The sequence below is a fragment of the Bacillus rossius genome, chromosome 2, assembly GCF_032445375.1.
Source record: "Bacillus rossius redtenbacheri isolate Brsri chromosome 2, Brsri_v3, whole genome shotgun sequence".
NCBI lineage: Eukaryota > Metazoa > Arthropoda > Insecta > Phasmatodea > Bacillidae > Bacillus > Bacillus rossius.
Window position 1 is genome coordinate 102,240,559 of NC_086331.1, and position 26,024 is coordinate 102,266,582.

The 26,024-nt window shown below is 35.1% G+C and overlaps 1 protein-coding gene across 1 annotated transcript in view; it reads left to right on the forward strand.

Annotated features, from left to right (window-relative positions):
- The window catches only part of LOC134529526 (thioredoxin reductase 1, cytoplasmic-like), a 59,281-nt gene extending 39,015 nt beyond the window's left edge, over positions 1-20,266 (forward strand). The window contains exons 9-12 of the mRNA XM_063363713.1: positions 3,448-3,577; positions 5,997-6,227; positions 17,899-18,033; positions 18,209-20,266. Of these exons, the coding sequence (XP_063219783.1) occupies positions 3,448-3,577; positions 5,997-6,227; positions 17,899-18,033; positions 18,209-18,271 (559 nt within the window). The 3' untranslated portion in view covers positions 18,272-20,266. The remainder of the gene's footprint in view (positions 1-3,447; positions 3,578-5,996; positions 6,228-17,898; positions 18,034-18,208) is intronic.
- Positions 20,267-26,024: the final 5,758 nt, after the last annotated feature.

The following is a 26,024-nucleotide window of genomic DNA, read 5'->3' on the forward strand; positions in this document are numbered from 1 at the left end:
TAAAATCAAAAGTGCCATAACCAACAAAGACTTGTTAAACATTTTTTGCTTGAGATCCTAGAAAATCATCTAAACCTTTGTAGAAAACCTAAAAAATGGAATGTTTGTTATTAGTTCTTTCATCATACAGTTCATAATACAGTTGCTATTTTTGTACTTTGAAGTGTTGGTGTCGGATATCTCTGTACTACTTTTTAGTCTGTGTGCCGGCTTCTGACCACTTGAAGGTTTGCCTAAGAATGTAATGCATTGCAACATTGCTTGTAATGACGATGCATGGTGAATTTTAGTAAAACATTTAGATATAGCAACAGGTATTTTTTTTTTCATAATGATGCTAATGATGTTCCAATGTAGGTACACTCTGTTCAAGATAAGTGTGTCACTTTTTTGGCAGGTGCTGCAAGGAAAATTTGTAGACTTTGACAGCTGAGTATTCTTATAAAATTAACAAAATAATTACTGGTACTTGATCAGGTACTCAAAGGGGCTACATGAATATGTGTGTGTGTGTTTTTTTTTTTACGCTGTCAGTCTGAATGTTTGTTGAAGCACATTAAAAACTGACATATTTTGTAAGAGAATGTAATTTAAATCATAATGTGATAAGCAATATTTTAACTTTTAAGTCGTTATATGTGTTTGGTGTAGTTACAGGAGCACAATCCTTTATCCGAAATGGTCGGGACCAGCAGCGTTCCGGATTTCGGAATTTTAGGCCTAGTAAAGCCAAGTTAGGTTATGTCAGATGTATTAAGGATTTCAAGCAACATAGTACAAAAAACAGCAAAGTACATAACGTAAATAAACACTGCAGCATAAATAAATACCTGAAACAATCGCCAAAATAATTTGTTTTTAACAATTGATACTGTAAAACATCTGGAGAATGTTTATGGTGCGTCGTCATCGCCGCCGATGTCGCCGTCAACTCGTATGTATCGTGATCGGCCGGGAGCAGGATTTTCCTGCTCCTGAGATGAAGCAGCACGAATGATGGCATTTTTAAATGCCTCTTGAAGTGTCACTTGTTTTGGTTTAGGCTTCTGACTAAGCAATTTTTCTTTAATCGCATACACAGACATTACTTCTTGCGCACTTACAAATGAATGTTGCTCGAGTCCTGCAATTAACTTATCGCACAGTGTAACCATGTGGTCAGTTGAGATCTTTGCACATTTTTCTTCTACGTCGTCGTCACTGTTATCTTCATTCTTGTCAGGGTTTAAAACCATTCCTGCAATTGCGGAGTCGCTCAATGAATGCACAACAGGTACATCCTCGTCAACATTTAATATTTCTTCAATGTCTGCTGCCTCAAGTTGACTGATGCTACTGTCTGGTACGTTTTTGCATAGGAAACGAGGCTTGTCACAATAAATTGCTCATCAGTACAGGTTGAAAATCCAACAAAGTCATCGTCATCGTCTTCTTCGCAGTCAAAAACCGTTTTAGGCCAAAGCCTATTCCAAGCATATGTTAATGTTGATTTTTCAATTAGATTCCATGCATTCGCGATAGCATACAGCACGTCTTTGATACTGAAATGCTTCAGGAATTCTTTAATTCTCTCTCCTCTATTTACAGCAGCTAGCATGCACGTCATGAAGTTGTTTTTATACTTGCATTTCATGGAACGCAAAATTCCTTGATCACAAAGCTGTAATAAAGATGTCACATTGGGCGGTAGGTACACACAAGAAACATTGTTTTTAACTAGAAGTTCTGCCGGTGGATGTGCAGAGCAGTTGTCTAGGAACAACACAACAGGACAGTTATCATCCAATCCTACTTCACTGCAATGAGCTCATGCTGATGGGACAAAATGGTTGTTAAACCAGTCAGTGAACATCTCACGAGTGACCCACACTTTTTTTTTGTTCGTGTAGTAATTCACTGGTAAATTATGCACACCTTTTAAGCACCTAGGATGCTGGCTTTTTCCTATAACTTCCAACTTCACCTTGTGTGTATCTGCTGCATTAGCACAAGCAAGAATAGTTAATCTATCCTTAGCATCTTTATATCCAGACGGCGCATTCTCATCAGCCGGCGCCAGTGTTTTCCTGGGTACATAGCGCCAGTACAAAGCCGTTTCATCAGCATTGTAGATCTGTTCAGGGCTGAGGTTTCCATCTGCAACAATCCTGGCAAATTCATCTATGTAATTTTCGGCTGCCTCGTGGTCTGCTGAAGCTTTTTCGCCACATATTTTCAAATATTTGATGCCGTGACGTTTCTTGCATTTTTGCAGCCAGCCTTCTGAGTACTGACACACGCCTTGAATTTCTAGTTCTTCGTGAAATTTTTTCGCTTGTGTCATTATCATTAGGCCATTCAATGGCACGCCTTCACTTCGCCGTTGCCGAATCCATTCCATCAACACACGGTCAACATCTTCATTTTGTACCCTATGCATTGTTTTCCTACACTCCATTGCTTTTCTGTCGTTACTTTCACTAAAAAACGTAAACAATTTGTCTTTTTGTTTCTTCAAATCGTACACAGTTGTAGTTCCAACACCGTATTCTTCTGTTGGTTGTCGTACAGGCACACCGCGATCAAGTTTCCGCAATAATTCCACCTTCTGAGTTATTGATAATGTTGTTTTCGTTTTTTTTTTTTTGCTACCACCCATCTTCATATCGGAATGCCTTTTTGCCATTGCCGTCTTCAAATATGGCAACACGTTCGCATAACAACACGGTTAACTGCTAAACGCGATAAAACAACTCCTATCGTAGCCAAGCAGCAAGCTGTAACTGGCGCTAGTTTTCCGGACAAATGGTAAACACAGCGCCTCGGCGTTGCCAAATTGCATGCTGCCATGCTGATGCAGTGCTGCCAAGTCACTCGCTAGCACTTGTCACGCGATCGTGACTTGAGTTTGCCACACAACTGTGAACAATATCGCGGACGTTGAAGTTTCGAAAAAAAATTAGGATTTTAGAGCTATTCGGGTTTTGGAATTTCGGATAAAGGATGGTGCACCTGTATTTATTTTATTTAACCACATAAATCTTAACTAAAATTATATTGCACTAAATAAAATATGAAATAATTTTTTTCTGTTTAAATTGGTTTGTGTTTTGTATGTTATTTGTTAGAGGATATGCCAACTCTCTAACTTCATTAAATAAGCCACAGATTCTCCAGGACCTGAGAGATACTTGTTATTCCTCATTGTTTTATTTTCTAGTGTCAGTGAAAAAAATATATATATGGTTTATATTTGCCTATTCAGAATTCTTCATATGATTGTATCAAATATTGGACTAAATTATGTGTTCTTTTTTTAATGTTTTCACAGAGGAAAAGTAATACTATAATCATATGGTGTGCATGTATTTATATGTAATTGGTAATGTTGATAGTTTCCAAACATATAATTAATGTATTCCTCTAACTATATTTGGATTTACTGTTTCTTTATCTAATTTTATCTAGGAATGGCAAAATAATAGTCGACGAGGCAGAGCAAACTTCAGCCCCTGATATATTTGCAATTGGTGATGTGGCCGATGGGAAACCGGAATTAACACCTGTTGCAATAAAAGCTGGAAGACTTCTTATGCAGGTGTGCTTTATTTCAATTGAGTGAGATTCTTTTATGCATATATGTTTGTCTTTTGTTAATGGACGCTTATTGTAAGAGTTTTTACAATTTTTGCCTTCATTTTTACGACAGGTTTATTTTGGTTTTTTTTTTGCAAGCTTCCAACATGTTTAAGGACCAAATCTATATTTAAGTATTTTAAGTAGTAATTCTTTCTTGTGTTGTTTGTGATTTTATTCTCGTGTTACAAAGGTAACTACCGTGTTTTATCGCATATGGTCGCACGCGCGTAATCATCGCAACCATGTTTTAGGCTGCCAAAATTGGAATAAAAAAACTTCTCGCGTAAACGTTGCATGATGTTTTTGGTCCCGCTAGTAGATGCCGATCGCTTTGTGTAGGTATATTTTCCGTATAAAACGATGTATTTTAAAGTAGAAATCTAATATTTATTCGGTCATTACCACTTACTTAATAAATTAACGGAAAAATACGAAGTTCTTTGACGTGTAAATTTTCTTATAAAGACGTTTTTAAACGTTATTTCCTTTATCTGATCGTCTGCGTCGCCGCGGTGTAGGTATAATCTAACATTTGTTTCGGTCATTACCACTGATTAATAATTAACAGAAATACAAAGTTGTCTCATGTGTAAATTTTCTTTTAAATACTTTTTAAACAGTATTTCCTTTATCTGATTGTCTGCATTGCCGCGGCGTACCGCTTATAAAAATGTAGCCAGCGCATCATTCATGTTTGGTTATGTTGCTTCCCGTTTAGAGTGCGCACACGTAGTCGAATATCGATATCTCGTCGATTGGATGCAACGCGCACGCTCTCTGTCAGGTGCCGAGTTAACTACATTTGATAGCCCGCATTCTTTCGTGGCAAGTGTGTACTACGACACGTTAGTTCACGTCAGATTCTAGTGGCTTGCGTTCGCGTTAGAGTTTTGGTTTTTCTATTTAAAGTTGAAGAAAGGTTTTTGTTTAAGGAATTATTAATATAGATTGTTTGGCGTGCTCTTGTATACTCCACCTTTTTTTAAATAAACGTACTTTCCATGAAGGGGTTTTGTTTTTATGAATAACTTTACCTAACAAAAAAAATTTTTCCTGCATAATCGTTGCACCCCTACTTTTCAAACTTGGATTTAGAATAAAATGTGCGACAATTATACAAGAAAACACGGTAGTGGGAAGTTAAACAAATAAATCTAAAGTGTAAGCTATGTTAAGCCAGCTACATTAATAATATTTATTTAATATCTTAAATTATATATAATACATATTTAATGTAGCTGACAGTACATTTTACTTTAGTTATCATTCCCCTTATTTCCCAAAAGCCACTTTTCTGCAGAATTACCAAAGTATTTCATATTCTCCTAAACAAAGCAAAAAACATGTACAGTAAAACCCTCTTAAGAAAATATTGGAAAAACCAATCAAAATTTGCGTCTTAAAAGCAGGAAAACTTATTAAAAGGGTAAATAATAAAAATACATTTTCATGGGTTAAATTGTGATGTTCGTAAAATGTACAGTATTAAAGTCTAAATGTAATTACATAGAGGGAAACAATTACATTAATGAAACCTCACTGATACAAACTTGTAGAAATCTAGGATTATGTATACTTTATAATTGTGATATACTTATTAACCATTCAGAAAATGTATTTAGTTAATGCAGAAACAATTAAATAGGCATTTGTTACAAATGAAAGACTTCAGCATGTGATGCTATTTCATTTTACTGTTTCATTATTCTTTATTTCAAATCTGTGGCTGGAATGTTATTCACAGACGTGGAACTGCTAAGGCTGATTGAGCAGGTGTTGCAGAGGGGCATATGAAGGGAAATACGTCTGACCAGGAAAAGGGCTAGGAGTGATGAAAATATCCCAAGAACGAGATGGCTTGCAGTCTTCAGAGTCTTTGGAGATGCAGAAGTAGAAGCTCTCACACCTGACAACATCAAAATTTATTCAAAATTGATCTAATCTTAATTTTTGCAAATCTTGAATCAGGCTTAAAATAACATTGGTGCTCGTACCCATTGTAACATTTTGATTTAAAATTCCTTTGTCCGTAAGTTACAACTGTGCCGTGAAATTACTGATGAAATAATTACTATTAATTGTTCAAACAAAGCTGATCAATAATATACAGTATAGTCATATATCAGAACACTTGTGTTTCATACAGAATAGTTATCTAGACAATTAAATATTTTGGAAGTTCTTTTATATCTTTGTATTAATTAGGATTAGGTACACACAATGTGATTTTTCATGTCAACTTTAAATGTTAACAAGATAGACAATGAATTAAGTAAAGTCAATACAAGAATGGGGAAGTTAGTAGCAGTGTAATTGTTTTTTAATGCAAAAGTGTTTCATAAACCTTGTATTACACGGATGCATGATACTTTTCACAGAGGCTGTGTGGTCGCACAAAGGAGCTGATGGACTACACAAATATCCCGACAACTGTCTTCACACCGTTGGAGTACGGGTGTATTGGTCTGGCAGAGGAGGATGCTGTTGCGAAGTTTGGCCAAGACAATATCGAAGTGTACCACAGTAATTTCCAGCCTTTGGAGTTCAGCCTCTCGAAAAAATTACTTAACAAGTCATACGCCAAGCTGATTTGTGTGAAAAATGAAAATGTAAGTTAAATAGCCTGATTCCTCAAAAATAAAGTACAGCAATGCCTCTTCATAAGAAAACTGAAGAATTAAAGTATTGTTTGTTGTTTGGAGTTATGGCCCCACTTTCACGGTAAATAAAATCAGCTGGCTAAGCCATAAAACTATCATTTCACTTAAAAGAGATATGTGATTGTCTGCTTGAAATTATAGTCTAAGTCAGGCCTGCCGTTTTCACGGATTTTATCCGTTTTCACAGATATTTGAAGCTTAAAACAGACTAACGGATAAACGGCGACATTCACGGATATTTACGACGCTTCGCTGATATTTTCATATTTGAATTTCGTTCGTGTAAATATTTACATTCAACTACCTATTTGAAGTAGTCAAACCATACAAGCATCCAACAGTAAAGCAAACATGAACATTAGGTGTAGCGCCATGGAACTTCCAATCGTTTAACCACAAACCAAAAACATATACTCCCACATATCGTTTCATGAAGTACAATATCTATGGTTTCGGGAGAAATGTTTTTTGTTTGTTGAGTTAAACTCTAAGAAGTGTCATGGCGTCAGTAAACATTGGTATTTTTTTGCCATTACAATGTTTTAGGTGCGGCATTTGTTTACAAACTTCATACGTGATTTAAGTAGTAGTTTTTGTCTTAGCTGATAATGATGGAGAAAAAGTGAAAGGCTTCGCCGGACAGGTCACTTTATAAACAGCGTTATAGTAAAGAATGGGAGCAAGAATTGAAATGGTTTTGGCGTGGCAAAATGGAATTTTCCGCCGTTTGTTCGACTAACAACTCGGAACTGAACGTGACAAAGGGCGGCTTGAAGACGTACGTTCATGCGAAAAACCAACGAGCTGCTGATCAGAGTTGTTCTTTGACGAGTTTTGTAACCAAACTAAACAAAATCATTGATGCGGAACTGTTATGGGCGAACTTCGTTTGTGAAAACAATTTATCTGTGAAACTCAGTGATAATTTCACGAAACTTGTCCCGCAAATGTTTCCAGATAGTGAAATCGCAAGAAACTTTCATTGTTCTCGCAATAAAACTAGCCAGATAATTGTTCAATCTTTGGGTACATCAGCTGCAGATTATGTTACCTATGCAATGAAAACACAATTTTTCACACTGATGATTGATGAATCAACTGACAGTCACTAGGCAGGTTGTAGTGTTAGGAAGGTTCTTTCCATCTGAGTATGTTGAAACTCATCTGTACAAAGTAATGGCTTTGAGTGGTGCTGCAACTGGAGAAAATCTGCTGTGGAAAGGGTTTTCAGAAATCTCAAGATGGTTAAAACTGTTCACAGATAATAAATGGAATCACCAATGTTAAATGCGCTGTTGCATTGCACAATGAGAACATCTGCAGGTCTGGCTTTCAAGTCCACTGACGAGATGCGGTAAAGAGCACAGAACATGAAAAAGTAGCTAGTTAATGATGTGAAATACATTTGTTTTTTTAAACTTGTAAATAACTTCAGTTGTATGGATGTACCGTGTTTTATCGCACAATCGTCGCACTTTTAATGCCAAAATAAGGTTTGAAAAGTAGGGGTGCGACTTTTATGAGAGAGAAAAATTTTTTGGGAGTTTTTTTGGAGGTTAGGTTTTTCATAACAACAAAATACGTTGCAAATCAAGTACATTTAATTAAAAAATAGATTATTCACAAATGCACGCTAAACAATTAAAATGATTTACTTAACAATCTATTAAAAAAACAATCTTCGGTAATGCATCTGTTATACACGAGTCGTTTTTCCATTGTAACCTGCAAGAGAGAGAAATTTTACAATCAAGCAATAAGAAGTTTAAAGTAAAACACCGTACCCGTAAATTAAATAATTTAACTCACCAAAATTACTCTGCAACGCTTATTTCCGTACTTGAACCATTGCTTCCGCCGAGGTTGTTGTCAGAATCGTCGCCGTCACCATCGCCGTCACTCTGCCAGATATCATCATCTTCACTTCCGTCAATGGCGTTTGAGATTCCCGTTTTCTTGAAACTTTTGACAAGTTCGAAAGATATCTCGTTCCAGCTTGCCAGAATCCACTGGCACACTTTTTCCAACGATGGCCGTTTCAATCTTCCTGTAGGTGTTTGGGCATGTTGGCCAGTCGACATACAATCTGCGTAGTAACGGCGCATATTGTCTTTGAAAGGCTTATTCAAGCACACGTCAAGTGGTTGTAAAACAGACGTCAGGCCACCTGGAATTATGACAAGATCTGTTTTGCCTTCAATGATAATTTTTTTCACCGGTTCCACAAGATGACCTCGGAAACTGTCCAACACAAGCATAGATGGCCGTTTCAATAACGCTCCCGGACGATTGTTCCACACACATTTTACCCAGTCCAACATTAACTTTTCATCCATCCACCCTTTTTCCTGAACACATACTAGTATTCCACGGGGAAATACTAAACCCTTCGGCAATGTTTTGCGTTTAAAAATAACGTATGGCGGTAATTTTCTTCCGTCGGCTGTAACTGCCAGCATTACCGTGCAACGCATCTTCTCGTTTCCTGTGGTTCTTATTGTAACACTAGCTGCATTTTTCTCACTAATTGTCGTGTTCCTCGGCATATCAAAATATACAGGTGTCTGGTCTGCATTGCCAATTTGAGAAACCATGTATGCATTTACTTTACGCTTTTGGATTACGAAGCTGTGAAATCTCGCAATTTTTTCATTGTAATCTGCAGGAAGCCTTTGGCACAAGGAAGTTCTTCTGCGCACACTCAAATTATTGCGCCGCATGAAACGCACAACCCAGCCTGCAGATGCGTTGAACAGATTGTTAGGAATATTGTTTGCTCTTGCAAATTCCCGGGCCTTCGCCTGAATCATTTCATAAGAAATAGCACAACCATTATTTCGAAGTTCACGCACATATTCAAGCACGCTTGCATCAACTTCCGGATATTTCCCACATTTCGGCCCACGAAAAGCTTTCCGTCCAACATTGGTTGCACTTAATTCTGTTTTTGTTTCCTCCAATCCCACACTAATTTTTCGTTAATAGAAAATTCACGGCCTGCCGCTCTGTTCCCATGTTCCCATGTTGTTCAGCATGAAGAATTACTTTCATTTTATTGTGATATCAATTATTAGTTTTGTAATGTAAGTGGCAAATCTTAAACATTTTTTACATTCATTTGATTTTTTTTTTAAATTGTGTTTTGGAATGCAATGTATATTTAAAATTACTGTGAAAAATAAATTATTTCAATTACAGCTATAAATTTTACAGGATTTTTAAATGCTATAAAGAGGGTTTAAGAACCTAATTTGGTGGCAGGCCTGGCATTAAGTGTCACAGTATGAAATTAATGGGAAAACATGTTTTCCACTGCTTTGTAAACTTGCAAAGGCAAGCAATACTTAGCCTTCCACACAGCAATGCAGGGGTGGAAAGGATATTTAGTAAGCTCAACCTTATCAAGACAGGGCACAGGTCATATCTTGAATTGCCAATGCTAAATGCTTTGTTGTATATCTCTTCTAGGAAGAATATGGCAGAATTCACGTACATTATGATCGAGTAATTTTCATAAAAATTGCATATTTTTTTGTATTTTTTAATGTACAGGATTTTACAGGATATTTTGTATTGAAAACAAGGATATTACAGGATATTTCACATTTCAATCAAGGATATTGTTTTCAAAGTGGTGGCAGCCCTGGTCTAAGTAAAAGGATTTAGTTACACAATTTGAATTATAACCATTATTAGCAGTGTTTTATTTTTAAATACACATGTTACTATTGTCAGTTTTTGAATAAATGTTATTTAGGCATATTAATGAATCAAAGAATTATATTTTCAACAATTAGCAGATTGAAAACAATACAGAATAGTTTGCTTTGCAAAGAAATAATGCATAATTTATGCTCTGAAATTTTACTGCTGTGCTTATTGCATATGCTTGTATGAGCGTAATCAATTTTACCTTGAAACATTTATACATTTATACTTCCTTAAGTTTTTAAAAATTTACATTATGACTATTCAATTTTTTTTCCCAAACATCATAGCTTTATTATTAGAATATGCATGACTATGGGATTATATTCTTAACAAACTACTCTCAATTCCTAGCTTCATATTTTCTGCATCATGAATGCTAAGTCATAAAGAACTGGCCAAACATGACACTGACTTCCATGTCATTGAATTCACTGCAGCACGGATTTTGTGTTCATTGTCCAGTTACCACTGGTATGGTCAGAGAATCTCCTACTCAGAAAAAATATTTGTGAGCATAACCTTGTTCTCCGCAGTGTGAGGGCAATTAATAATTTTTTTATTTGAATTCAAATTTATCCGTAGCATATTATCCTGTTAAAGAGGCATAGCTTTCATTTGCCCTGGAACTCAAAAAATCAGTGGTCAGGAAAAAAAAATTACACATTTTTACCCATGTCTTCATGTATTTCTCTCTTCAACTCTGCCTTGGTTGACTGAAATAAACTTGGAACCACATTTCTTGAAAATGTTGTACAGGAATATACATTATATTTAGGGATGGTGATTTTTCGTTTTTGCGAAATTGATGCGAAAATATGCTAAATTATATTTTTTCCGCTATAAAATGCGAAATCTAGACTATTCTGAGATAAATGCGAAATCAAGGTAAAAAACGTAGATTCGTCTTCACTCTACACAATTTATTTACCAATTGTATTTCGTTTCAGTTCAGTATCAAAAGAAACCATCATTTTATGGCGTATTCAGCACAAGTATCTTATTGTCGCGTCATTCACAACACTATTGTTCGTAAATATTGAATGAAAAATGGCCATCCATGCCTCGCGATTGCAAACAAAGCAAAGAACAACTAGCTGGAAGAGTGTCCGTCATCTTGCAGAGTACAAGTTTTTAGGCCACCATATTGTGACATCTCTGCTTCCCGCGCCCATTTTCTGTCTGTGTTTCACGTGAAAGCCGTGTTCTTGTGTATTCTGTGGAAAGTGGTGTGTTTACAAATACGTGCATACTCGTGAATGTGTTGTATACTGTTATTTCTCGTGGTAAAAATGGGACGAAACGTAATTTTCATTCGCGATCGCATAAATGAATACAAAAATGAACAGTTCTACGAAAGTGATACAAATATTTTAATGTGCAATTTATGTAATCGCCGTCTGGGGTGGAAAAAAAAATATGTTCTTAAAAAGCACATTAAATCTGAGGGACGTCAGGCTGCAAAAAAAAGATTCACCAAGAAATCGGATGAAGAAAAAAGTCGGTAAAACTGCAAGCAACAGTTTCTGGCATGATCGAAAACCAAAAGAAGGCGAAAATTGAAAAAACTAGTTTCAATACCATTATTTGTGCACTCTACATCAACTATGGCCATGAACACGGCTAAAAAATATTTATTGTAATTTTAAGTATTCAATTTATTGCACTCATAAGTGCTAAAAAGTTGTTTGGAAACCTGCCAAGATAGGCTATCTTTGTAGTTGTGTTAGATCTTTATTTATTGTGGTTGTTAATAATTAATATGTGTATTATTTAATGCATTTTTAAAAATATACTTTTCTTCAGTAATGTAAAATGAGAGAATTGGCTAAATCTTGTTTTTAAAAATGCTACAAAATGCTAAATTTCAAATTCAAAATGCTAAATGTTATTATTTCAAATGCTATAAATCACCATCTCTAATTATATTGTGTATAAACATCTTTAATTAGGTCCCAAAATCCATGTTCCTCAACAATACTGTATGGATGTAAACCTGAAACCCAAATTTTGCAATCTTATGTGTAACTGATTATGCTTCTTTTGAGCTGGCAGTCCACTTTGGCATCAAGTATGATGTATTCTTTGCTTTCTTCAGAAAACTTTTTCTTTTTCGGCTGGCCAACAGTGTAAAGGGCAGTGTCCTTTTTTTTTATTGATTGATTGATAGATACACTTGCGATTGGGTTTCTGCCCTGTGGCAAGGAGTCCCCCTCATACTCTCCCAATTTTTGAAATCTCTTCCTCAAATCTTTTTCTCTTCTCACATCCAGTATCTTTCCCTCAATCCATTCCACTCCTGCCCCATCCTCACCAGAATAATGGTTGATCAGAGTGGTTGTAGTACCTAAGATAAAAAAAAAAAATCTAAATAAATATGGGTAAACAGGGTTCCCACAGACCTGGAAAGTCAGGGAAAGTCATTGAAAGTCAGTGAAAATAAAATTGGTCAGGGAAAGTCAGGGAAATATGTTTTGGAACCCGGTGAGTCAGGGAAAATTGTGCTGAGATAGCAGAAAGTCAGTGAATATGTCCTGGGTATGACGTTAAACTGCCCCTCCACAGCTTTCACTTCTTTTATGCTGTGGAGGCTTCTTTCTTTGTTCAGCTTTTAGTTTTTCTATTCTCTTTCTTCTTTTTTTTATCTTGGAATATAATTTATAATTAATGGCATTCTTAATGGGCAGCAATTTTGTGTATGTGTGTTGTGTTTAATAACTTTTTTTCCAGGTTGACTGAAGATAATGTGTAAAAACTTTATCTTATTTACTTCAGGGTTACTAATTGTTTCTTTTCCATTTTTTTCAGTATCCAGTGAGCTTTTATAAATAGTGTAACATGACCTCAAAAAGAACAGTCTTTAATGAACTATGGCTTGACTCTAAGCAGAGTCCTGAGTTTGTGGGATGGTTATGTAAAGGTCCAGATATTTTTCATGCTTACTGCAGAGCTTGTAAGAAGTCCTTTGAATTGGGTAACATGGGTCGTCAAGCTGTGATCTCACATGCTAAAGGAAAGAAGCACACGAACTTAACAAAATGTGTGAATTCCCAGACACCAGTGAAGACCTTTTTTTTGTAGTCGTGAAGTGAATATATCATCCTCCTCAAATGTAGCGAACACAGATACAAGTGTTGGAAGTAAAACTACAGACATTTCAGAAGAGTGTACTAAGTTGGACAGTAGTGACCCTCAGTCTTCTATATTTGAAATTAAAACTGTATCCATACCTGCTTGTTCGGTGTCAGTAGACTCGTTCTGCTTGAAAGATGATGTTTTAAGAGCCGAGGTTTTATGGGCTTTGAAAGTTGTGAATACCCAAAATATGTCATTGCATTCAACCGCAGATTTAGGTGAAATATTTCGTTTAATGTTCCCAGACAGTGGGATTGCCTCAAAATTCTCAATGGGTGAAACTAAATGTTCTTATGTTATTAATCATGGACTTGCACCATATTTTGATCAGCTGTTGAAGGAACGTTTAAGTGAATGCAAAGATTATGTTGTTTCCTTTGATGAATCTATAAATAAAATAGTTCAGAGAGGACAAATGGACTTGTTCGTAAGATATTTTGATGTCAATCGAAATAAGGTTTGTACACAGTACTATAATAGTGTATTCCTAGGACATGCCTCAGCAGAAAACCTTCTCCACAGTTTTACATCTGGCATTCAACCTATGTCACTAAACAAAATCTTGAGTATTTCAATGGATGGGCCCAACGTAAACTTGAGTTTCCTTAAGAAACTTGATGAGAAGATAGGAGAAGAATCGGAACCAGATGGCAAGATTCTTGTAAACACTGGTGTTTGTGGTCTCCATGTTGTAAATGGTGCAATAAGAACAGGACTGAATTCTGTTGGTTGGGATGTCCCTACTTTTCTGCGCGATATCTATTTTATCTTTAATGAATCACCTGCGAGGCCTGCAGATTTCACTTCTGTCACTGGAAGAAAAGAGTTTCCTCGAAAGTACTGTACTACTAGGTGGTTGGAGAATGTTCCATGTTTAGAAAGAGCTTTACTTCTGTTTGATGATGTTAAGAAATTTATCGAAAACACAAAGGCTGTTAAAACCAAGACATTACTCAATGTTAGAGACCAATCCAAAGACAAGTTCATGAAGTGTAAACTTTCTTTTTTCAAGTCATTATCAAATGACTGTGAACCTTTCCTGAAGAAATATCAAACAGCAAGTCCACTCGCTCCATACTTGTCCTCAGACTTGAAAAACTTGATTGAAACTTTGATGCAACGATTTGTCAAGTCAAACAAGATGCCTGCTACAGTCAAGAAACTTCTTGCTGTTGATTTACACTGTGCGGAGAATTTACGTGAACTCAAAAACATTGATCTGGGATTTCAGACTAAGAAACTTCTTAGAGAGGTGGTTTCAACTGATCGCGAAGTTCTTGAATTCAAGAAAGATTGCCAAAAAATACTAACAAGAATGACAGAGAAGATACTTGAACGGAGTCCCTTAAAATATCCAGTAGTTCAGGGGTTGTCCTCATTGGACCCAAAAATTATTCATAAACAGCCAGAGCAAGGAAAAATTAGATTTGATATCCTCTTAGATGTTCTGTATTCACATAATAGAATAACGGAAACTGTTGCACAAAGAGCAAAGACTCAGTACTCTGGCATTTGTGATGAAGCACAGTGTGGTCTTCAGAAAAAGTTTTGTGAATTCCTAGAAGAAAATAATGTAGAGTCTTCTCAGTGCTTAGATGAATTTTATTCTTCAATTTTACTTGAATACCAAGAACTGTGGGAAGTTGTGAAATTGTGCCTTATATTTTCACATGGCAATGCAACAGTTGAGAGTGGTTTTTCGATCAACAAAAGCTTGTTGGTTGAAAATCTACAGGAAGAAAGTCTCATAGCTCAAAGAAAAGTTTATGATGGCATAAAATATTACGAGACCATACACAAGGTCCCGCTAACACAAAAGATGTTGTCTTATGTCAGAAATTCTCGAAGACGGTATAGTGAGCATCTAGACAATGCAAATCGAAACAAGAAAGAAGAAGGTGGAACCATACAAAAGCGGCAACTCCAAAATGAAATAAAGAAACTAGAAGAAAGAAGAAAGATTTTAAGGTTAGAAAAACAGCATGAAGAAGAAACCATTTCAGCACAGATTAATTTGTTACACAAAAAGATACTGGACTGAAGCAGCATATGATGGTTAACCATTGGCAAATGCAATATTTTTGTTTTTAATTCAAATAGGTTTTTGTTCTGGGAAAGATTTGTAAATTGTATCACTTGGTAATATTATACTTGTCATATGTTTATTTAAATTTTATGGTACTGTTATCATGATAATGTTATTTTTTAGTTTGTATTCTCGTTCAATAATCTCAATTTTTAAAATGCTTATACCAACATTTCTAATTTATTTGAGTTCAAAAATTTATAATAAAAAATTAAAATATATATATATATTGTTAAACAGGAGCGTGATGTGCAGCTATGGGGATGGTGGAGGCTGTAAAAAAGAGTACATTAGATAAAGTGTTGGTATAAGCATGTTCATTATGGTCAGGGAATTTTGTAAGAAGTGGTCAGTGAAAGTCAGGGAAATTGACTTTCATATTTCTGTGGGAACCCTGGTAAAATAATCAATGAAATTAAAACTTTTTCTGGCGGAGAGCCACTTTTCTGGAAAAACATAATAAATTCCAAAATCCTTTTTTCATAACTTGTTTTTCGATCATACACTTAACGATACTTCAAGTAGTTAACTAGTAGTTTAATATTTTTATAAATGTTTAAGTTACAAATCTGTGATCTTGTGAGAGTGGTCAGATTGGTTAGGTTTGCTACATTGAAATACAGTATAATGTAATTTCACTGGTTGGCTTAGAATTACCAACTTAAAATGTAGCCAACTTAACATAACCAAATGGTCTTATTATTTATACTAGTATTTTTAATGTAGCTAACCTAACCAATGAAATTGAAATGCTTTAACAGTATTTTTTAATAAAGCTAACCTAACCACAGTCTGCACAATTTAAAATGTATTTAACCAAACTTAATCACTTGTTAAAATGGTAAACTATTTAAAGTATCACATTGCCCTCTTAGGGAATGATTCAAAAAAGTTAGGAAATGGAAGAAAATGTTTTGTATTTGTAATTAATATTTTTCAGAAAAGTGGGCTTGGGTTTTTTTATTAGTTTTAGCCACAAAAACTTTAATGTAATAATATTTATATTAACGTTGCATTTTACTTATGAGTAACAAGGCCTAAATGTGATTTGAAAGGGAAAAATATAATAGTAACCTTGGAGATACATTAGTTACAAAAGGCATGTTCAAAAATGTATAAAGTGTAATTTAAAATAGGTTACCTGTGTTAGTTATCAGAACGGAGTGGCACATTTTTAATTTTGCAGTTTGGTTGTTATTATGAAGAATTGCCAGATTCAATTATTCTTGATGTGTGTGGTTCGCCACGTTTATCAATTGACATTTTGCTGAAGTTATTTGATGAAGAAGAAATAGTCTACAACTAAATAGACACAGTGTGTAATGCGGATGATGCTGTGAACTATTTGGTTGAGTTTTTGAATCCACTCAATTCATTGGGTCTTCCATACCATAGGTATATTCTGAGAAAAGTTGCACTGATAATGCTTCTGCAGGCCACCAAAACTCTGTAATAACACTTGGTTACATGTTAAAATGTTTCTTAAAAATTAAATAGAAGCCATTATTTTGACCATATGTGCTCAAGGTGAGAGAGTGTTTGTGCCACAAATTCCTTCAATACCTAGCGATCTCCCTTTTGATTTTAAGAGACTAAAATTTTGCATAAAGTTATATTTTGCCATGACAATAAATAAATCACATGGACAAACTTTAAAATTTTCTGCCATAGATTTGCAGGAAAATTGTTTCTCTCACTGCCAATTTTTACACCAAGAAACATAATTGTATAGTTACAATTGTTTCCATACAAATGAGTGGTCCTTTTAAAAAAATAATACAGCAATATCACCCTCTTCCAAAAAATATTGTTATTTATATTCATCATCCATGCATACAAAGTCATGGGCAAAATCTAGTCAATAATAGAAAGCTAACATCATCAACATTGCCAATCATTACCCTAGATAGTCAGGAGTCTACTGTAAATAGGTTTAATAAGTATAATTTTAAATATAAATAAGACTTGGGAGTTTAAAAGTCATGTCAAGAACCATTTTCTTGGTTAACCATGATTTGTAAAAGAAAGAATTTACTTTTAAAATTATAATCTAAATTACACATTGTTACGGACGTGAGAGACCAAACTGTGATGCCAGGTTCGGAGCTGGCAACCCTGCACAGCAACTGGCATCACGTGCCATACACTGACATAAAGCATGCCACATATGCCTGGCCGGATGACAAGGGTCTTGCTAACCCTCTCTCTCTCTCTCTCTCTCTCTCTCTCTCTCTCTTTCTCTCTCTTTCTCTCTCCCCCTCCCCCACTGCTCCTCAAAGAGTGGCACGACGCGAAGTTCGACTAGATTGTGTGTGTGTGTGTGTGGACAGGCGCGTGGTAAGGGGCAAACCACTGTTGAGCCTACTAAGGATTGCCAACTACGGAACTTGACAGACAGTGAGTGACTTGAGAATAAACATTTTTAAGTGGCAGTGATTTGTGATTGGACATTTTTAATTACAATTATTTATTATTAATGTATATATTAGTAATTAATAAAACTGTACTAAAACTCAATTGGGCTATCCCTTACGAACCCAGTTCTCCCCACATAGGTTGTAACAATATTAAGGTTTATTAATGGTTATTAAATGGAATTTAGAACATTTAAGTTCTTTATCAGCTTTTAATAAATAATATCTTTGGAAAATTATATCTTGCAGAAGTTACTTTTTTTGTAAACTGTTTCAGGAAAGAGTTGTTGGAATTCATTATTTGGGTCCAAACGCTGGTGAAATAATTCAGGGATATGGCATAGGAATCAAGATGGGTGCAAAGAAATCTGATTTTGACAGTTTGGTGGGAATCCATCCAACAAGTACTGAAGTAAGTGTGCATTTTTGTGTAAACTAATTAACTAAGAATGTGATACTTTTAGTACCACCTGGCAGTTTTATTTCTCAATCATTTTTTTATAGAATATAGTTTACTTACATAAACTACCTATATTTTAGTACCCTTTTGGCTGTTTCGATTGCTGTCACTTAATTTTTTTTTCCAGGTGTTTACAACAATGAACATAACTAAGTCTTCTGGTGTAAGCAGTACAAAAACTGAATGCTGAAGTTAAAGTCTGCCTAGGCTTATACAAGAGTTGAAACTAATAGCTTCCATGCTATTGTTCATTTCTTAAAGCTGTGGCAATAATCTATGACAATAATCAATGGGTTAAGCTTATAGCACTATGACGACTTTGACCGGAACCTTTACCAGGAGGTCAGTGTCTGATGTTAACCTTTGAATATGTTGCCTTGTTAGGTAATTTTAATTGTTACTTACCATACATGTATTAGTAATTTGTAGCTTTTTAATGTGAATGGCTGGGCGTTACCTTATTCATTGTAAGTGAATTGTATGACGCGAATTTTTTTTTAAAATTGATTTCAAAGGTTGCATTGGAATTTAATTGAATATAGAAGTAGCAAGCTCTTGATTCATGTATGTTTTGAGTGACGGAGCTTATTCATTATAAGTTAATTGAAGAAATTTTGTAATTGATTTCAGAAAAATGTTGCATTGAAATTTAAATGAATATAGAAGTAGCAAGCTCTTGATTCATGTATGTTTTGAGTGACGGAGCTTATTCATTATAAGTTAATTGAAGAAATTTTGTAATTGATTTCAGAAAAATGTGCCATTGAAATTTTAATGAATATAGAAGTAGCAAAGTCTTGATTCAAGTATGTATTGAGTGATAGAGCTTATTCATTGTAAGTGAATTGTTTGAAGAAGAATTTTTGTAATTGATTTCAGAAAAATGTGGCATTGAAATTTAAATGAATATAGAAGTAAAAAGTCTTGATTCAAGTATGAATTGGGTGATAGAGCTTATTTATTTATTGTAAGTGAATCGTTTGAAGAAGAATTTTGTAATTGATTTCAGAGAAATGTTACATTGAAATTTAAATGAATATAGAAGTAGCAAGCTCTTCATTCATGTATGTATTGGGTGACAGACCTTATTCATTGTAGGTGAATTGTTTGAAGAAGAATATTTGTAATTGATTTCAGAGAAATGTTGCATTGAAATTTAAATTAATATAGAAGTAGGAAGCTCTTGATTCAAGTATGTATTGGGTTACAGAGCTTATTCATTGTAAGTGAATTGTTTGAAGCAGAATATTTGTAATTGATTCCAGAGAAATGTTGCATTGAAATTTAAATGAATATAGAAGAAGCAAGCTCTTGATTCATGTATGTTTTGAGTGACGGAGCTTATTCATTGTAAGTTAATTGTTTGAAGAAGAATTTTTGTAATTGATTTCAGAGAAATGTGGCATTGAAATTTTAATGAATATAGAAGTACAAAGTCTTGATTCAAGTATGTATTGGGTGATATAGCTTATTCATTGTAAGTGAATTGTTTGAAGAAGAATTTTTGTAATTGATTTCAGAGAAATGTTGCATTGAAATTTAAATGAATATAGAAGTAGCAAGCTCTTGATTCATGTATGTTTTGAGTGACGGAGGTTATTCATTATAAGTTAATTGAAGAAATTTTGTAATTGATTTCAGAAAAATGTGCCATTGAAATTTTAATGAATATAGAAGTAGGAAGCTCTTGATTCAAGTATGTATTGGGTTACAGAGCTTATTCATTGTAAGTGAATTGTTTGAAGCAGAATATTTGTAATTGATTCCAGAGAAATGTTGCATTGAAATTTAAATGAATATAGAAGAAGCAAGCTCTTGATTCATGTATGTTTTGAGTGACGGAGCTTATTCATTGTAAGTTAATTGTTTGAAGAAGAATTTTTGTAATTGATTTCAGAGAAATGTGGCATTGAAATTTTAATGAATATAGAAGTACAAAGTCTTGATTCAAGTATGTATTGGGTGATATAGCTTATTCATTGTAAGTGAATTGTTTGAAGAAGAATTTTTGTAATTGATTTCAGAGAAATGTTGCATTGAAATTTAAATGAATATAGAAGTAGCAAGCTATTGGTTCAAGTATGTATTGGGTCCAGAACTGCAGATATTTCATACAGTTAATATTAGAAACATTAAGATTGTATTAAGCTACTTAAAAATGTTTAAATAAAATATTTTGACTTGATATGGAGTTAAACTTTACCTTTTTATTTAATGTATGAAAATTAAATGTAGATATGTAAAAAAAGGTAATTGCAATAAATGCTGAATATATTTTAATGCTATAATATGTTAAATTCTAACACTTTTAAGATTCACATAAATTTTAGAATAGATTACAAACAGCAAGAATTTAGATTTAAAAAATTTTTGTGGACGTTTGGTTTTGTTACAATTGTACATAGTTAATCTAAATTTTATAGCATAGTTACAAAGAAACTTAATATTCAGATAATTTCTGGCTGTCAGGGGAAAGTTACTTAATTTGTTGGAAGAAACATTGGTCGTGGATCCGGTGTGTGACTCCCTCCCAGGGCGTGATGTCGTCTGTGTGGGTGCCAGACTAGATTCTCTCTTGATGAACGAATGGACTCCTACCAACTCCTCTGAGCGGCGAGCAGGGCGGTTACTGTTACAGACGGAGGTCATCAGTGGGCTCTTCAGGCGTCCCACACGTGGTTGTACAGAGTACTCTCACTTCTGGTAAGAGGGTTTTTATTCTGCCGAGTTACACACATTATGATAACAACTACAAAGATTTTATGTACTGATACTGTAAAAGATGCCAACTGCAATTCACCTGTTTGGTGCTGATCAGAAAACCATTTGACCTGGCCTCGATGTTATGATTCTGTGGTACATTTGAAATGCTCAGTAAAGAACTTAAATTATTAAGTGAAACAGTCTACCACCTGAAGTAGATAACGAAAAAGGTTTAAATATTAATTACAAGCCACAGATGGTAAAGATTCAGAACTACCAACGGTGAAGTCTTCGAGATGCACGAGTTTCTTCCTACTCCGGGCGGTGGACGAGACTGGGGACTGAGGAGTAGTCAGGAGGTCAGGGCTTCCGGAAGTAGTGGAATTACTGTTAGGTCGCTTATAATTACATGAAGAAACAAAGTAACGTAGTAAAACTCTTCACTCTCTTAGTACTAATTTACAATTAATTATTATTCATTAAGAACATTCACTTGTTTACGTATTATTATTAATTACTTAAGTTCAGATGTAAACTGCCGGTGTACGGGTTCATTCTGAAAGGGTTTTAGGCGTGGTGCTGCTCTGTCCTTATGGTATAACCTGGAAACACACAGACTTGGGGGATTAAAATAATTAATATCCAATTAATAATGATTTAATTAAGTAACTTATCTTTAGGGGTGTGTGGCACAGATTCTATGCACATCTTGCAGGGCGGACTAGCACAAAATGTGCGCACAAAAATGGCAGGAGGTTGAATAACGTTGGGGTGATAAAGCATGGGAGGAGCAGGACCCGGAAATTAGGCGATGCACATCGGGCTTAGGGAGGGCGTACGCCTGGTCGACGTCAGTCTTTATTATAGCTCTTTATTGAACAGCGGTTTTCTTGTTCTGCACATGTACTTCACCAGTGTAGTTTAAAACTGCAGCAACAATGAAAACAAAAATAGTTAGATGCTGTGCACATTCCAAAACATGTGTGGGTAAATAGCCAATTAATGCAATTGGAAAAGTTTTGGGTTAAGGTAAGAAGTTGCAAAATACTATCAAGAGTCATTTCAAATGAATTCAAATGTCCAAAAAAAGAAAATATTACTGTGAAACGTATGACCTCAGGTCTCAGAACGTGTTCTTGAACATGCTAACGGAATTCTTTTGTAAATGTTTTCATGTAACGTAAATTGAATACACTTTTACTGTACACACATCATAAATGGTTCGTTTCTTGTCAGTGCAAATCTGTATTTTTATGTACAGATTAGATATAGCTGAGCTGCGATGGCTGATTGGTCTCATCACACTTCTCCAACCTGCATGTTTCTCAATTGGGTAACTCTGCAGATGTTCCTGTGAGTCATTGGGTTTTCCCAGGATACTCCCATTACCCAAACTTTGCATTCCATCAATATTCCATTCTCATCTCAACACTAGTCATCTCTAATGTTCACGTTGGTTCATTCAATCATCCTCGACGTTTGAACATTTCCATCCAAAGAAAATAACACACTTGTTTGTTATAATATATTTGTAAATGTAACTGTAAAATACCTACTTCAAAAAATTGAACAATGCGTGTCTTAAAAAAGTATAAAATTTAAAACAGGACATCATCATAAATTTTAATATATTCTTGAAAAAACCTAGAAACAAAAAACAAGAATCAAAATAAAAGATCGCAGGTATCGCAAAATAGTTTTGTGAAGCAGATATGCTAAGAACCAGGTTATGTTTACTTCTTTTCCCGGATATTATCTGTGACTGCATTTATAACAAACACTTTTATTACTGGCCTTCACAATCACATTAGTTGCTGAAGTATGTAACAATGCCATGAACAATAAACTGCTGCAGAAGAAGAACTGCAATAGCAAACTTTGAGTAGCTAGTATAAATAACTGTAATTTTGCAGTGTTATTCTATTTATGGTCACAGATAATAAATTGATTTTTATATGCGGTTAAGAAATGGCAGAAATTTTTTTTGTCAGAAAGTAACTGGACTGTAAATTATTTAGTATCTCTCAAGTAAATATTGTATAGTGAAGTTAATGCAGTACAATTTTTCAGTAATTAAGTGTTGTGTTTTTTAAATTTAACAAAAAATATTAGCTCTAAGGATAGTTAGTTACTTATTCCACTTTTAGTACACCTATCCCTCACTAGGCACGTCTTCAGATTGCACAGATTCATTTAGCGCGAAGTTAATTTTACCGCCCCAGTCTTGAATAGCACGTCTGTAAATTTCAGTTAGCGCGATATCTCCACAGGCAAAAAAAAGTCGGGCATGACGCCACAAAGTCTGTTTCAACTTTTGTAAACAACAGATTGACCGTGATATACAGTTAGCCAAACAAGGGGGGAAGAGTTGCGCGCATAGGTCTATCTATGCTATCGGCTGTTGTATATACATCAGCTATGGCAAGTTAAATTGCTGCTATTAAGTGTAAAGGATCAAAAAAAATTTACATCCGCGCGTATGCCGCCGTGCTGTACCCTTGTCGCATGGCCACAGACCGAGCCGTGAACTCAGTCTAGCCAGTGGCAAGGAATTCACACAAACAAAAGCAACGTCTGCCCATTCAGCTACCGGTAACTGTGCGTGCTTGATCGTTCATAATGCATCGTGTTCAAGTATTTGAGACAAAACTAGAAGTATTATGGTGCACAGATTGACATGAAGGCCACGCTTATGTTGGTCGCACTTTAGTTTTAAGCAAGTCAACTGTGCGCACAATTTTCTTTTAAAGACTTTTTAAATTTTATAACCTTTATTTGTTAGTCTGCGTCACCGCGGTGTACCGTTTATAAAAATGTAGCCAGCGCTAGTTGGCATCATTCATGTTTGGCAATGTTGCTTCCCGTATAGAGCGCGCACACGTAGTCTAATATTAATATTGATATCTCCGATTGCATGCAACGCACACTCTCTGTCTTGTGCCGAGTTAACTACATTTGATAGCCCACACTATTCCGTGGTGTGTACTACGACGAGTTATGCGTTAGTTCAGGTTTGCATTTGGGTTACATATTTTGTTTTTCTATTTAAAGTTGAAAAGGTTTTTGTTGCATGACTTATTAATTTAAATTGTTTGGCGTGCGTTTTTAAACTATACTTTTTAAACAAACGTACTTTCCATGAATGGGTTATGTTTTTATGAATAACTTTACCTAACAAGAATTTTTTTTGCGCATAAAAATTGGACCCATACTTTTGAAACTTGATGTTATTATAAATTGTGTGACGATTATGCGATAAGACACCGTAAGCACTTCAATTTTTTTTAATTAAAATATAATTATCCGGACAGTAACATTGGTTTTACTGTCAGTAAAGGATGGTTTGGAAAGATACACGACATGAGTTGAAGGTCACACCCGGGCGGGCAAGTCAGCCAGCCGATTGACGATAAAGTACATAACCATGTATCTCCCGTTACGCGATGTATTTGTCATACAAAGTGTGATGGGAGGTATATAAAGATAAATGGTGTGACATATTTATAGTTGCGTGTTATTCAGCGCAATTATATTATGTAAAGTATATTTTCCTACACAATTTTGGAACACATTAAATAAATTAGCCTTGATATTTATGGAAACTAATGCTTCAGAATATGCGCTTTTGAATTACACAAGCATTTTTAGGAACAAATTAGTCGTTCTAAGAGAGGGATAGGTGTAGTTCCACTTCAACTAGAGCCCATTGTGTGGCCTTCACAAACACGGAAGTTACCAACATGCACAAGTGCAAGAAGTGAGGCCTCATGCTACGTGTGTGAACACACCATCATGTGAACAAATATTTTCACAATGATTTAATTTTATACACACATGGTGCTATCAATGTTCAATGGCAGATTTTTCTCAAAAAACTGGATTGTTTAATGTGTGTATTGCTATCCAAAAATGTAACTAACCAATACTTTACTGTGAATGTTATGAACATATTTGGACAATTGTAGGAAAAGCAGGTAATCAATCACTATGGCACGCATTGTGCACATTGTTATGTTTCTGCAATGTTATAAAATACGGCTGATATTTTGGTACTGTATGGGCTAGAGGATTAAGGCACTCAACACACACATAGAACTTTCAAGTATAATATAAAATTGCAAAAATAACTTTCGTCTTATAGAAGTCTCCATGAACAGCTATTTTTAACAAATAAAGTTGTTACACTTTCAGCAGATAAGGTCCTCAAATGAGTTAACTCTGCTGCTTAAGGTGGTGTGGAGAGATGAAATTTAAAAAGTTGGGTTAAGAGTGAAACCCAGCAATGTCGGGCATCATGTATCAGTTTAGAGAATTTTTGAAATGTAACCAAGCATGGAGGCAACTGGTTGCTTAAAACAGTGGAATGTAGGGCCTGCAAGGGACTTGAAGTTGCTCTTATCCACAAGAGCTCATAAACTTATTGGACAATACACGACAAAAAAAAAACTGATCCAAATGAAAATATTTTATAGAATAATTGTAAAATTTACATGAGGTTGGCTCTCCTTATGTATTGTTTATTAATTTTACTTGCCTTAGGTAATTACTTGCATGTTGTGTGTGCATGCACAATGCATGACTAAAATTTTCCATCCATATTTGATCAGTTGTCAGTACACACACAGACTCATTAGCCACCTGTGTTTACAAAGTAATATTTTCACATGTTAAAACCGAGCCAGCATTCCAAACACGTTATTGCTTCCGGCAACCATTGCAGATGCTACACTGCCCGAGAAATCTAGGATGGACAATATAGCCTAAGTTTACCTTCTACTTAATTTTCAATAAATACCTCACATTGCTATTGTCTGTGAAATTTGCCAAAAGTCCATGCCTTGCATCTTCTGGTGTGTTTAGGAAATAGTGAAATTTAGTGCCTCTGTAATGAATAACAATACAGATACTGTAAATATCAATATTGTGATTTTTTGAAGAAAAAAAACAATGTGAATAACATTATCATCCTGTATTTTACATGCATCACATAATGCAAAATATAAATAACCTCTGTTTGTTTTGAGGGCTGATCGCGCATTGCCGGTGATTTCGAGATGTTAACTATGGGCGCCACCACGTGGAAGGGCACGTGGACCCGGCGGAGTCTCTCACTCAGGGCGTGACGTAGCCCAAGTGGGGACGAGTTACCAGCCCTTTCTATCCTAGCTACCCAGACCTGGCCCGCTCTAGGCGTCAGGCACGCCACACTCCTAGACTCACTCACCACGTGATTAAATAAG